This window comes from Lissotriton vulgaris, chromosome 11 (assembly GCF_964263255.1).
Source record: "Lissotriton vulgaris chromosome 11, aLisVul1.2, whole genome shotgun sequence".
NCBI lineage: Eukaryota > Metazoa > Chordata > Amphibia > Caudata > Salamandridae > Lissotriton > Lissotriton vulgaris.
The window spans coordinates 670211136-670226107 of record NC_141699.1 but is presented as its reverse complement, the minus strand read 5'-3'; the positions used below and the strand labels follow the sequence as shown (position 1 = coordinate 670226107).

At 44.0% G+C, this 14972-nt stretch overlaps 1 protein-coding gene across 2 annotated transcripts in view; it reads left to right on the top strand.

Annotated features, from left to right (window-relative positions):
- Nucleotides 1-14972, top strand: part of LOC147683316 (ubiquitin carboxyl-terminal hydrolase 50-like) — a 429720-nt gene that overhangs the window by 157872 nt on the left and 256876 nt on the right. For both annotated transcript variants that reach the window (XM_086943767.1, XM_086943768.1), the window contains exon 4: nt 4974-5101. In XM_086943767.1, the coding sequence (XP_086799893.1) occupies nt 4974-5101 (128 nt within the window). The remainder of the gene's footprint in view (nt 1-4973; nt 5102-14972) is intronic.

Here is a 14972-nt window from a genome sequence, read left to right as displayed (position 1 = left end):
GAGTCTAGGGTGCATGACTTGTGTGGTCACGTAATTTTACCCAGAAGAGTTTACAAATCTCAACATTCTACTAAAAACACACATTTTCCATAAATGTATGAGTGGAAAACTTCTGAAATCAGCAAATAGCCACACATGTCCTGCCACACAGCATTCCCCAAGACTCCTGATAGAAATGCTACCCCACTTGTGTGGTTAGCCAAGTGTCCATGACAGGAAAGAGGCCCAAGCACAACATAGACACAAAATTGAAAACTGACCCTTTTGTTTTTTTGCAATGTAGGTAGCTGTGGATTGTGGGCTCTAGCTCAGCTGGCACCCAGGCCAACCTATTAAACGTGCACCTTTTTGAAAAAAAGACAACCAGGGGAGTCTAGGGATGCATGACTTGCATGTCTTTCATCATAAGCCTTTGCAAATGCCAAACTTTGGTAAGAAACACATTTTCCTCACATTTCTGCAAGAGAAAGTTCTGGAATCTGCAGAGAGCCACAAATTTCCCTCCACCCTGCGTTCCCACACTTCTCCTGATAAGAGCAGTAACCCACTTTTGTGTGTTGGCCAAAAGATGACGACACAAAAAGGCCCTAAAGCGCTACATTGAGAGATAAGCAATAATGGTAGCTACTGTATTTTGGGATGTGCTGTGGGACGACCTATGCAACCCTTTGAATCATAGACATTTTTTAAAACTAGACAACTAGGGGAGTCCAGGCTGGTGTGCCTTGCATGGATCTCATGAGGTTTTCTTACCCACAATGCCCTGCAAACCTCTAACTTCGCCTGAAATGATGCATTTTTCTCCCATTACTGTTAGAGCAAGGGCTCCCATTGACATTTGTTTAATCTGTTCCTGTAGCGGGCACTAGGCCCAACCTTTCAAGAGGCAGCGTTTTTATCAGCACAAATGTAGTAATGCAGAGTGGTAGGAATGTTGATATTTGCATGGGCTTCTGGATAATTTACCTGGTAATAGTCATGCAAGTCATGCAAACCTGGACTCTCCTGGTTGTCCAGTTTTAAAAAATGTGCGGGTTTGCTAGATTTGCCTAGAGGCTGGCAGAGCTAGGGCCCACAATCCACAGCTACTCACATTGCGAATGTGATGTGTCTAAGATACCTTTTTAGCATTTTCCAATTGTGGGCACAAGGGATATCCACAAAACTTGGGTTATTAGGTGGAGACAGGTATGAAGGCTGGTTCATTGACAACTTGTGGATCTCAACTGATTACAGAAATTTCCAACACAAAACGAAAATAAATGAGTAATCTTAGCCATGTACACATTTCAAGATTTGCCCACATTCTAGGAAAGTGAACAGAATCAATGCAAGTTATATTACGCTGGATACCTCTGGGTGTTTAGATTGCATAAAAAAGAAGCGTTCTTAGTAAAGGCAAGATCCACATTTTGGCTGATAGACAAAGGCTCAGTCTCCCTGGCGGAGGACTGAACATCTGCCAGGTTGAGAGTACTCCGCCTGCCAAAAATTAGAAATGACCACCAAGCTGGCCTTCAATCCCAAAACCGAGGCAGGAGCCTCCATCATTGCATTTCCTGTCAATGCCTTTTTATGTTTGGTGCACTGCTCCATCAAGAATCCCTTCCAGTTTCAGAAGCATCAAAGGCGTTTTGACCACACAAAATCAGAGGGTCATCTTTAGGACAGAAGCAATTTAATGAGCAAGACCTAATATCTGAAAAACCAAACAGACAAAAAGAGGGCACTGAGTTAGTAAGAAAAAGAAGAATAAATATAGAGGACCTAAACCACAAATAGGCCTTGTAATACTTACGTTATTAGAGTACACAAATTTGACTTACAACATATCAAAAAAGAGGACTAGCCGTGGTGATGGCGACGCACATTTCAACCGGAGCGCGGAGATCGTATGCCCCCCCCCCGTGTACTGACAGCACAAAGTGTGGATTGGGTTAACATGGCGATCAGACCCCGGCACATGTGGAAGTACGAGAGAGCCTGATGCAGGTATTTTCTCCATGTGACTTTGGTTTAGTGCCTCCCTCTACAATCTCTGGTGAGACCCGGATGGGTGTTTCTACACGACCATACATGTTGCTGATAAGTGAGAGTTTGTGTGTGGGGACTCCTGGGTCATTACAAAGCGAATCGTCGGAATGGCCCCTGGTCCATGGGTATATGGAGTGGTCGTGGATTCCATCGGATGCTAGGCTTGTGGGGTCTCATTTGTTTCCCTTTCTCCGATGACTGATATCGTCATGCAACCCAGACAAAGCAAACTGCATACTCTTTCTGAACTGGACTTTGTCTTGCTGCTCGGGAAATGGTCGTGGGCTGTGAACGGCTTTGGAGTGTGTCGTGTCCTGGTGTACTGCAAGATTTCCTGCCTTCCTCTGGGCATCCCTGCCTTTTGTACTTTTGGTACTTTGATTGTTTGGCTATGCATTAAATGGACTGGAACACGTCTCTGATTATGGCCGGGTGGGTCTGGGTTGCAAAATGGTGATCGTCTTCTTCAGCTACTGAAAGGGGGGGCCCTTATCGAGGTTGGGTGACTGGGTGAGCTGGCGTGGCGACTGCTGTCCTGTTTCGGTTGGTGTCCTGGATATTTTGCTACAGCGCTGTTATAATTGTAAGCTACGCGGGGGGCCTACACTGGGGACCCCCGATATATCTTTTTCTTTTATTCTTCCTTTCTCTTCTATATTTCGGGTTCCACACACTGGGCGACCGCTGCCAAGGGGGAGGCCGTAGCCGTAGGCAGCGGTGCAGGGTGGGGGGTTAGGGGAGGGGTACTACTGTTTTTTTTTTTCTTTTTCTCTTTCTGTTTCTAGGGCCTCTTTTTTCTCTCTTGTCTCTCTCGGCTTTCCCTTTACTTTTCCTCTTCTTCTTCTCTTTCTGGGAACCGAGTAATAGGTTGCTCTCCGTACGTTCTAATGGTTCAAATTACAATGGGTGGATGTCTTTATAAAGTTTTACGTTACAGCGGGCGTACACTGTATTGGTGAGCGAAATGTACAGCTTATTGTTTATCCTGATTAATGTGCGCTAGAGCCAACGTCCTGCCTGCAGTAATCCTGACTGTGAATATCCTGATCTATGATAACCCCTTGCTTTGGTATTATTTGATTGTGCGGCACCAGATCCTGTTCCTTCCTAAAATTTAAAAGAAACCTCTTTAATCCTGGTACCAATATGGTACAGTCATTATTCTGAGCTACAACGGGGCATTTGGGAGGCGGACTGTTGCATTCTTATGGCTTGATTGATCTGCTTTGACCGTCTCTGAACTAATGGCCGGACGTGATGGTTGTAGGCCCGTGATTGTAACTGCTTTACGTAACAATAAAGGTTTACCAAAAATAAAAAATAAAATAAAAAAGAGGACTAGCTCACCGATATAAAAAACAAGAAAATCCATCAAAGCCATAAATCGTCTTGTTCCAAAGATTAGAAACTAAACTCATAGTAAAAGTCACGTAAATAAATCATCTAAGAAAACAAGAATCTACCACTTACTCACTCCCAAATCTCACCCTCAAATAATCAGACCACCAAACAATAATATGGATTAATTACTTAATAACTAAACACCGGATGAGAACTAATTTAGAGTGATCTGCCACCAAGATAAGCAAATATGCAATTTACTCCAGCCTAAGAAATAACCCGCAAAAAATCAGGACATCAAACCATAATGTGTAACTAATCCTATAAAAGGAAGAAAGAAACAGCTGGTTGCAGCTTGTGGGGTTAAAAAAAACAAGCAAAATGGCCCGAAGGCCCAGACCTTACCAGGTAGCTCTCTAATTTAGCTATTCTAGTGTGGCCCTGTCAAACTGGAGAACTCTCCACACACAGAAATGCCATAGCCACGCGCCCCCAAAATAAACAGTTTGTAGGTAGTGCTGACAATAAACACAAAAGAAATATTACATCTAACAAAGCCTGAAAAATTGGTCCGCAACAGCGAGAAAAAATGATAAAGACCATATCGTTTCCGAAGAAAAAATTAACAAATAAGTAAAAAAACCTATGAAGGTGCCGGACTTGCAAAATTGCCTCGCTCACAACGTCACAATTAAAGAACAGATAAGAATAGAGTATCAAATAGTGAAATAAATCATCTGATGGTCGCTCTCAACATTGACTCATAGTTGCTAGTTACTAAAGCATTTTGAACGACATTTGTAAGGATTTCACAGAAGTAGTTCTTATAGAAAAAGAAAAGCAAAAAATAATAAAAAGGCATGTAATTCACCCCAATTCAATTGAATATTTACAAAATAAAGATGTAAAAATACTGTTCATACAAGCTCCTTATACAAGTTCCTATAGCTACGTCACAGAATTGCATTTCTCCATTGTATTGAGTTAATGTGTTAAGACACTATGCTTAGCCTATAAAGCCTTGAATAAAATGGGACCCGTATTCTTAAAAAGTATTTTCGATTGGTATCATCCTGGTAGGCGTCTACGCTCTACTGACGCTAGGTTCATGATGGTTCCTAGGATTCGCACCTCCAGTTGGGGGTGGGTGGGGGGGTTAAAGCATTGGTTATGGTACGGTCAAATTGTTGAATACGCTTCCAATGCATATTCGGTCAGCATGTTCACTAGCCTCCTTCAGAAAGAGGCTTAAAACCTGGCAGTTCCAGATTCAGTTTCATGATCCCTTGGGCTTACTTTTAATTTCAGAGCCAAGGCACCTTTGTGAATTTGCACATTATCTCAAAAGAGGAATAGGCACGCTAGAATCTGTTCTCTCAAGGCTAAGAAAAAACTCTGTGCCCTGTATTGTATTTGGGATGGGGCAGGAGAGGCATGTTACGCTTTGCATGCTTGTTGTGAAAGAAAATCAAATTAACGCACTTTATCTTCTTTGGAAACTCACAACTGAGTGCTGCAGTCTGCTGTCAACATGCTTGCAATTTAAAATTTTCACTACATGTAATCTAATTAAGGATCTTACGTTTTATTTCTTCTAGTGAATGTGATGAGCCCATGGCGATTTCTAGACCTGTCGACGATCTGCAGGCACTTTTTATTAAGTTGCGATTTGGAAATTGCCCTCCTTCGACAAGAAAGCTCATGAAAAGCCTTGGGATAGAGAGTGGTAATAATCTTTCATTTTTGTAACAATTGATTGGATATACAACTTTCATGAGCTTTAGTTTTGTGAGTGCCTCTTCTCTGCACTGTACTGTTCAATTTTCTTTTCCACAAATGATAAGGATCCTTTCCACAATGCCATGCAAAAGACATCAATATCAAGGCGTCTAGAAATGTTCACACCAACAGAGCACTGGACACTCTACTAAGTAAGGCTAAACAATGGATAGGTTCCAATGCTAAAAAAAGAAATTATATGTCCGGACCGTAGGCGAGAATGATGCTTTCTTTGTTACTGCAGCCATTTCATTAATGTTTATCATTTTCAACAATAAAAAGTTTTTAAAAACTTCCAGTCTAATGAGTCCCTAGGAATAGTTCAACAATAGCAGTCCTATCATATAACAAATTTGTCCCAATAATATCCAATCAGGCTTGTCCAGGTCGCTTATAGTCCCTTCTCCATGTTGTGATCTCCTCTTTCTTCGCTGCTTGCAGCCACAGATAAGTCACGTTTCTCATGCCTTCGTTATTGCAGTGTGAGTATTGTTTCCTAATCTATAAAGATAATTGTGTGTTTAGCTGCTGTTTACAGAAGTATGCAGCTCTTGTGTGTTTATGGCCGCTGGAACGTGTCTTGCATTCCTTCGTGGCCGCTGTCTTGGTGCGGGTCCCGCTATTGGTCGGGTCGGTCCTCTACCCTCTAGGTTGGTGGTCTTAGCTGATCGGTGCTTGGCTCCCGATGCGCAATTCCTGTGGGTTTCTCGTCAGTCGGAGCACAAATCACGTGGTGGTAACTGTCAGCATTGGAGCCTTGACTAGAGTGATGCCCCAGTAAAAACTTGAGTCTACTAAAATTTCCAAAATTTATTTCTGACACCCTTGCAAGGGTTGGTATTGTGTGTGTGAAAAACGCCACTCTGGGACTGCATTTATTTGTGTGGCCATGCAAGCCTCTCCGACGGAACACACTACCAGGCTTCTATTCTCCACTGATTTATTGGCATAGGGCGTAAGTGTTCTCAGGGTTTAGACCCCTAATCTTTGCAGCTCTGCCCACACCAAACCCTTGACTGGCTCCCCAGTCCCACATTTGCATCCCTCTGACTGCCCACATTTGCCCTAGCAAGTGCCTTGTAGCACTATTTCCGCAGATTTAGGCATAGTTCTCTGTCTAGTTACTTACCTGCTTTGCTCCCTACAACTTCCATCATGGAAGGTTCGGGTGACCTGTTCGAAGACCCCTTGGCTTACCTGCCTGGGATTATGACTTCTATTAGGGCGTGGACACCTCCATTTATAGGGCAGTTGACAAAGCCATGGGTCCCATGGAGCAGTGCCTTGCGCAACTATTTGTGCGTGAATGTGCCAAACGACCCCATGAGGCACAGGAAACTACCTACCTCCATGACGCCCCAACCCTGCTGGAGTTGGACAACATGCCAGCGAAGACCCCAGGAGGATGGCGTAGATCACAACGCATTTCCCCTCCTGAGACCACCTGTCATGACCCGGAATCTCACAGCCATGCCCACTTCTGACACAATGGAACTTCTGGAACTCGTGTCTCCCCTCTCACCCTATCAGCAGGATGGTGACTCGCAAATCCAACGAGGAGGTTGGGTTTTCCAGACTCTGGTGACCTTCCCCGCCCCCTCAATCCCCTCCCACTGCTGAGACATGGACCAATATGTTGGACCCCAATGAAATTCTTCAATCGGTTTAGAGGCAGAGGCTTCAAGGGTCAATCCAACCCTGCTAATTCCGGTGATTGCTCATCCTTCTCCTTGGGTACAGGTGGGGGTAGGAGGCAGACTATCGCTTTTCCTCCACATTTGGAGGACTACCACAACAGACCTGTAAGTTCTGCAAACTGCAGGGTTTCCAGATAGAGTTTTGATGATGCTCCATTTCAGGCTGTCGGCCCCCGACCAATCCAATTCTCTTCCCAGGAGGCTTCACTTAAAGGAGCGGTGGGCCAGTAGCTTTTGGTAAAAGGCGCTATTCGGCCACCCCCAGGATTTCTTAGCAACCTTTTTCTAGTATACAAGACCGCGGGGGATGGCAGTCCATGATCAGCCTGCGAGAGTTCAAGGAATGGCTGGTATACCGCCATTTCAAAATGAAGGGCATCCACCTCCTGTGGGATGTGCTGCAGCCAGCCAACTGGATGGTCAGCTTGGATCTCAAGGACGGCCATCTGTCCGCACCAATCTTTCCTCCTTACCGAAGTTTCCTCCAGTTTATTTGTCGGCAACAGGCATTCGAATATTCCAATCTTCTATTCGGGCTCTCCTTCACCCTTTGGCGTTGTACCAAGGTTCTCAAACCAGTGGTGGAACACTATCGGGCGCATTATCTAAACAACATGCTTATCATTACCCAGAGCTCTTGTCAGCTGTTGCTCCAACTGCAGACTGTAATAGACATGCTGAAAAGTTTGGGGTTCATGGTCAACGAGTCAAAGTCCCTCTGCAGAGGTCTATCTGCTTGGGGTTCATGATCAACTCAACCACATCCACGCTGAGTCTACCATCTTGGAAGATCATGAAAATCAGACATGAGCTGAGGAGAACCCTGGTGAAACGACGCACTTCGTTTCAGCAGATCACCCACCTTGTGGGGCTCCTTTCATCTTCCATCCAGCCACCTTGCCGGGTTCTCTACACTACTGGGCCCTTCAGCGGCTCAAATCCTTTCATATGCACAAGGGGCTCACTTACTCCCAGATGATATCCCTCACGGATGACACGAGGGAGGAAATCTCCTGGGGCTTTCTCACATGGGTGCATGGAATGGAAGACCAATTTTTGGGCCAGCCCCGGATCTCGTCATAGAATCCGAGGCCAGCAGATCAGGCTGTGTCACACAATGTGGTGATTTGTCCACTGGGAGTTCTTGGTCCCTTCAGGAGCTCACCTTGCATATTAATTGCTTGCAACTCCTTGCCGGCTAATTTGCGGTCCGATGTTGGAAGAGAGACGGAATTCAATCATGTGTTCTTCTCAAGATGGACAATGTCTCTGCAGTCTGATACATCAATCATCTGGGGGGGCAGACATTCCAAGGTCCTCTCCGACATCACAAACAATTTTTGGCAGTGCTGCCTGGAACGTCAGGTCTCAGTGACAGTGGAGTACCTTCCAGGCCAGGAGAATCAGGTGGCCGACTGGCACTCCAGGCATTTATGAGACTCCAGTCTGTGGAAGCTCCATCTGTAGGTGTTCGCCGATCTCCAAAATGGTGGGGGCAGTTTTCGGTGGGCCTGTATGTATCTCAGCTGGATCACTAACTTCCCAGGTTCTTCAGCTGGAGACCAGATTCACAAGTGATGGATGCCTTACTGCTGGATTGGGCTTCATAGCAAGATTACCTGTTTTCTCCTTTCGTAATGATCACTCGGGCTTCAGCCCAGATCCGGAGACAGCAAGTGGATGGGGTGATGATCACGCTAACTTGGAGGTCTCAAGTATGGTTTCCGGTTCACCTGGAACTTTCCTGGGATTCTCCAGTCTGACTACCCCTGTTTGCTCATCTTTTTCTCAGTCCGGATCAGCTCCTACACCAGTTGGTGTTGGAGGGCTCCCTAAGGCTGACGTCTTGGCGGATTACAGGGAACGCTGGTCAGTCCTGTGTTTTTTGAGACGGGCTAAGGCTCTCATATCCAGAGCATGGGCAGATAATACCATCAAGCGGAATAAGCCAGCTTGGACTAGATGGACATGTTATTGTCTGCAAAGCAATGTAGATTCCATGGTCGTAGACATTGTTTAGGTCTTCAATTCCCTGGCTAGTCTGGCAACTGGTGGTTTGGCCCATCTGTCCTTTAAGACGTTTTGTTCTGCTATCTCAGTGGGTTTCATCCCAGTGGAAGAACACCCTTTTGTGTGCCGTCTTCTTAGAGGGATTTGGCTGTCTTTTCCTCCGGCATTGCACTATTGGGTGCTCTGGGATGTCAACCAAGTACTCAATCTGTTTTTGTCCTGGCAACTCAATAGGTTCCTATCCTATAAGGAGCTTTCAGTGAAATTGGCTATGCTGTTATGCCTGGTATACTATAGGTGGGTTTCTGATGTTAGGTCCCTGGATATAGCAGGCAGAATCTTTTCCCCATCAGGGGTGTCATTTAACTTTAGTAGACGGACAAAGTCCAACACAAGGCCTATTGTATATCCAGCTTTTCAGGATTCTCTGAAGTCATGTGTGGTACAGTGTCTCAAACCATTTGAGGAAATGTCTGCGGAGTTTAGACCTTCCGATGAGAGACAACTCACATTGTGAAAACCACATAAGACAGCGTCCTCCCCCACCATTGCCCGGTGGGTGCACTGGGTGATGCAGGAAGGTATTGACCTAACGGTCTTTGAAGCCCATTTGGCTGGAGGAGTTATGGCTTTAAAGGCTTCGCTTGGAGTGTGCCTAGAGGACATCATGAATGTGGCAGATGGAACCTCTACCTTCAAGAGGTTCTATTTTAAGCCAATGCTAGATATGGCTCATTTGGTAACGAGCAAGCTTTGAACCAGCATAATACACGCCTTCGGTTCTGACATAGAATGAAAGTTGTTTCTAACTAACGTGTAGGAAAGTTTCAGTTTTAATAAGGACGTGAAGTTAAGGTTTTTCTCTTTATGTATCCCACCCAATCACTAGTAAGCACTTATGTTCTAATATTATGTGAAGTAATGTTACCAGTTAATGGTATTCTTTAGAATGATGTTTTGTGGTATGACTTATTGTACTGGGAAGAGAACTATAATGATGACTCTCTTTGTTTATAGGATGGGAGGGTACTAAACAGGATCCATGAAGTCAGTACTGAGGCTAGACTCCCATAACGAAAGAGGAGGTCACAACATAGAGAAGGGACTGTAATTGACCTGGACCAGCCTAACAGGATATTGGTGGGACTAATGTGTTATATGATTATTATTATCATTATTATTTACAGAATTTGTTAAGCGCATGGCTACCCAAATCGGGCTTCCCGGGACTAGTCATCCCTGCTGGAACCTATCCTAATTACATTGTAAAGACATATGTTTTAATTGCTTTCTGGAGCTGGACAGATTGGTGTCAAGTCTAAGACTGATGGGCACAGATTTCCACAGTTTTGGGGCCAGGTAGCCAAAGGACCGGCAACCACTTCTACCCATCTTAATTCTCTGAACAATGAGAAGGCCTAGCTTGGTTGATCTGGGTTCTCTGCATGCCTTTTAGGATTTCATAAGTTAATTAATAATCTGTAGACCTGATTTTATTTAGTCGGTTGCATCAAGCATAGTGCCTTGAATTGAACTCTATTGCCCATTGGCATCTAGTGCAGGATGACAAGTGCTGGGCGAGCTGATTGGAGTCTAAGTACACCCAGTAGCAGTCGGACTGCAGTGTTCTGGATGATTTACAGCCTGTTGATCAATGTGATGGGGTTGCCTAGAAACAGAGAATTGCCATAATCAAGTCTCAATAATATCAATGCAAACACAAGGAGATGATGGACGGAGCGCTGAAACTTTTCAGACACCCACCACCAGTCACAGATCCGGGTTGAATCCATCATCGTTCTTTAGCTCACTTTGCCACCCCAATTCAGACACAGCCATATGCAAATCAGTCTTGACCCTGTGCCTCATGGGTACAGTCCAGCCCCAACTGCCAAGCCATGTCTTCCCTGGACCGGAAACAAGCATCCTGGGACTGGTTTCTGGCTAACAGCCATCGTCAGCCAGGCTAGCTTGAATCCAGTGGCAAAGTGAGCAAGGGACCCACTTTCGGACATACCCTGCCAACTTAGTCTTCTTCAAGGCTCTTAGGAGGCCGTAGCAGGTGGCTTTGACTTTTCTCGATTGCAGGGCCATGGAGAAATGACTATCCAAATAACACCCAGACTTTTCACCTCCATTTGTGGGAAGGACGGTTTCCTAAGGATGGAGGCCATGTAAGTTGGTCCCATAAAGAAGGGATATTACCAAACACCATGACCTCCGTTTTCTCCCCGTTTAATTTGAGGTAACTGTATGTCATCAACTTGCTCTAGGCAGCCATGAACTTTTTGTGATACCGGCTCACCATTAGGAGAGAGGGAAATAATAATCGAAGTGTTATCAGCGTAGGAGACCACAGTGAAACCAAAAGAGTATATAACGTTGAATAGTGGCCGGACATATATGTTAAAATGTGTGAGGCTGCGGGAGGACATCTGTGGCACACCACACTCTGGCTGATACATCCTGAAACAAAATGGCCCTTCGCTGACTTGAAATCTCCTTTTGGATAAGAAAGATGTTAAACATTTTTGATTGGTTGGAAATTAGGTAGTCTGTCCTTTTAATGTCTCAGTAATTTAGCCCCTGCTACCTCTCATTCAAACTCAAAGAGTATGTACCTGTCGGGGAGATGTGTTGATAAAAGTTCCCGGGTTTTGGCTCATGGCGTGAGTTGGCCGTTCTCTTTACTTCCAAGCCTCCTGTTTTACAACTGGTTTCCTGACAGACCAAAGAGATATCACCCCACTTACTGTCTTCTGCAAAAAGCGGAAGTACAGCTTGCTTGGTTACTTAATTCTTCACCGCCTGCACTAAGGGATCCTTGGTGTAATGAGCACTACAGACATGCTATCAGTCACAAGGATCTGTATGTTTGAGAAAAGCCAATTTCCATAGGGAAGAGAGAGGGCCATGCATAACATCTTTGTTAAAGTTACAATTGAAAGTCCTTTTCACATTCTTCGCCAACAGAGTTCTAAAGGGTGCAAAAGGGCAATAGCCAAAATGGTACCCCTTTTAATAAGGGTCACTACCATCCTCATGAGGTCGAAAGGGTTACACCCACAATTATACTCCTTTTAAAAGTGTGCTATTAACTTCCCCATAACCAGATTACAACAAAATTAATGGTTGGAGATAGCTGATAGGTGTTGTTGGGTACAGGCCTTATTACCTGCACCTCGGTAGGGTGATTGCCTATCAGTCAGTATAACCCTGTGCACATGTTTGTTGTCTGTCATGACTTGCCCCAACTCCTTTGGATTGTATTTGGTGTGCATGAGATAATCAATATTATTCAAGGAGGAGGCACTCCCAGGTAGTTATTGAGTGAGGTCATCCCCAGTCAATAACTGCCTGCTAGTGCCCTTCCCATTGGACAATATTTTCATTGTAAGTAAGATGATAAAATTTGGGGTGAAATTAACAAAATTGTTTGATGTTTGATGAATGGCAACTCATTTTGTGGTAGGTTCTACAAAGCCTACCTGTTCAATTTATTTTTTGTTGCTAAGGCGCTGACATTTTTGTCCCATTGAAATGCATTGTAGTGACTGGTTGGCTTTGAGGGACACAAAAAAGCAACCAGGGTTGTAAATTAAAAAAAAAGAACAAAAACACTTCCCTTCAGGCCGGACACTCCCACAGCCTCTCGCTCTGCAGAAGCAGGAAGGACCCAGGCGCCTAACTCCCCTAGCCAGCACAACGCTGAAGTGCAGGGTTGTGATTGCTCTGAGCCCCGTGGATCGGTGCTTAGATGGGTAATTGGGGTCTGGGCATCTTCTGCACCCAGGCTGTAATGCAGCCTGGGTGCAGAACCTGCAAAGCGCACATGACTGTTATGGTCGGCCCGAGAGGGCCAGGTAAACAGCTAGGTGCACTTAAGAGTGGAGCAACCACTCTTCCCCCTGGCCCCTTCTCTGGCAGTCTAGCCCTAGAACTGTGATGAGTTCCAATGTGATTTTTCACAAATACCTTCCTCAGACTTCAGAGAAAATTCTGAAAAGCTAAGTAAAACATGTACCTTCAACAGCTGCAGCAATGTGTCAGTTGATTCCCGAGTGTCATACTGCTGCTTCACCTCAAGAATTAATCATGAATGACTAGAGTGCTAACATTCTATATTCCTGACAAAGTGAGCAACTCCTGAACTCTATGTTGCTGGAACAGGAGTTGTACAATAGAAATATTTGCTACATAGGAGGCCTTAGTAAATAAAGAACTAAATTAGAGAGTTTTGTGTTATCATAGAAATTATGGTTACTGCTATAGAAAGCTAAATGTGCACACTTTTCTATAAATTCTTAAATATCTTCCTCGTTCACATCAATACAAAGTATGGCATGCTGAGTGAAAAATGTAGTTCAAACTCCAACAGCTGTCTGTCGGTTGACTCCAGTGTTCTACTGTAGCTTTACCACAGTGTTCTAAGTAACAACTAGAATGTAACATTTTATCTTCAAGATAAAAGTGAGGCACTCCTGAACACTATTTTGCTGGAATAGAAGATGTAGAATTTACCGTCTTTCTAATGGAGCAGGTCGACCTGAATGAGCTTGAAGGTATTGGTTTTAGTCATTTATGGCAACATATATTTTAATGGACTAAGCAACGTTAATGAGGAGGATCCCTACCTAAGTCCAGCATCCCTTTTCGTATCTTTTTACTGAGGCTACTTATCCTCATTGTCGCTGAATACCTCTTTAGTTTAAAAATAGTAATATTTTTGGTCTTGTGTTGACTACGAATCTGGTCTGTGAGAATACTTGAGCCTTAACGAAATTCATTAGACTTGATTAACCTAGATAGAGTTGGTGCTACTCAATGGCTTTGATATGTTAAGACATTGCTTCACTCCTGGAATTTAAAACCTCTGTAGGAAGATCATGTGTCTATTGTTGGTAGATTTAGCAGGACGTTGAAAAAGAAATACTTGTTATTGTAATGAATTAGTGGATTGCAGAAGCCAGTAGCAGGGGGATTATTTACCATTTTTGAATTTCAAAGGTACTACAAAGTTTGAGCCTTATGTGGATAATATCATGCTACTTGGAGCAAAAACATGTGCATACGATTCAAGTTAGGTATACTACATGTAAAAATCTTCACTTCGAAATGGTCTTTAGATACTGATAGAAGTGATTTATATCATGCTTGTAAATGTAATGGCATAATGATATTTAAGGAAAAAATTCTTTTTTTCTGTATGCCATAAAATGGGTGTCACACAATACAGTGCCACACTCGGGATATTTAAATGTGATACTGATGATTGATTGTTCTTGGACTCTCCAGATTTTACTAACCATAGTTTTTGAGTAAGCACTTTAGTACAACAATTATTAGAACATTGGAATTTAGAGCACTTCATTGAAGTCAATGGAGAGCTCTAGGCTTCTAATGACTGGTAGAAGCCCATAGCATCAACATTCCAATGTTTGTTCTTAGCGGTTGCTGTGAACAAAGACCTCACGGAGCCCGAGGGGATTTCATCCTACTCTGGCTCTGTGAGGCCTATGTTTTACAAATTAGAACATTCTGATCTCTAGTGGCGGAATGTTCTAAAGGCCTTCAAGTCCTCCGTAGCGGGCTCTACCAGCCATTAACCCGTTCCGTGCTCGTGTCGGCCAACGGCCGTCACAAGCCCTACCTCGCTAGTGCTGCGCACATCCTTTTTGCCGATGCAGCCTCGCCCACTCATTAATTCTCCCGCACTGCGGGAGAATTTGCGTCGAGGTTAAGCGGTTAAAGGCCTGTGAATCTTTTTAAATGCCCTCGCCATCGGCTCAGGCCTTTAACGCTGGGCCAGGCATTTAATGGCTGGTACAGCCTGCAGCGGCGGACTCTAAGGCTATAAAAGATTGCGATCTGATTAATAAATTAGCACAAAAATAAAGTGCCAATTTGATCAATTATATTTATTTTCTTGTTAGAGCACTTGGAATTGTATTTGTATGTTAACTTTTTATTACAGAAGTGATTAGATTGTATGTATGATGTATTTAGGGGTGCTTGTTACAGGTAGAGCTCATATTTAAAAAGACTAGATCTGGCCTCCAGTTGTTAGTGAAACCCTCCAGATGATTTGCTGTTTGGACAATAAACTTTTTT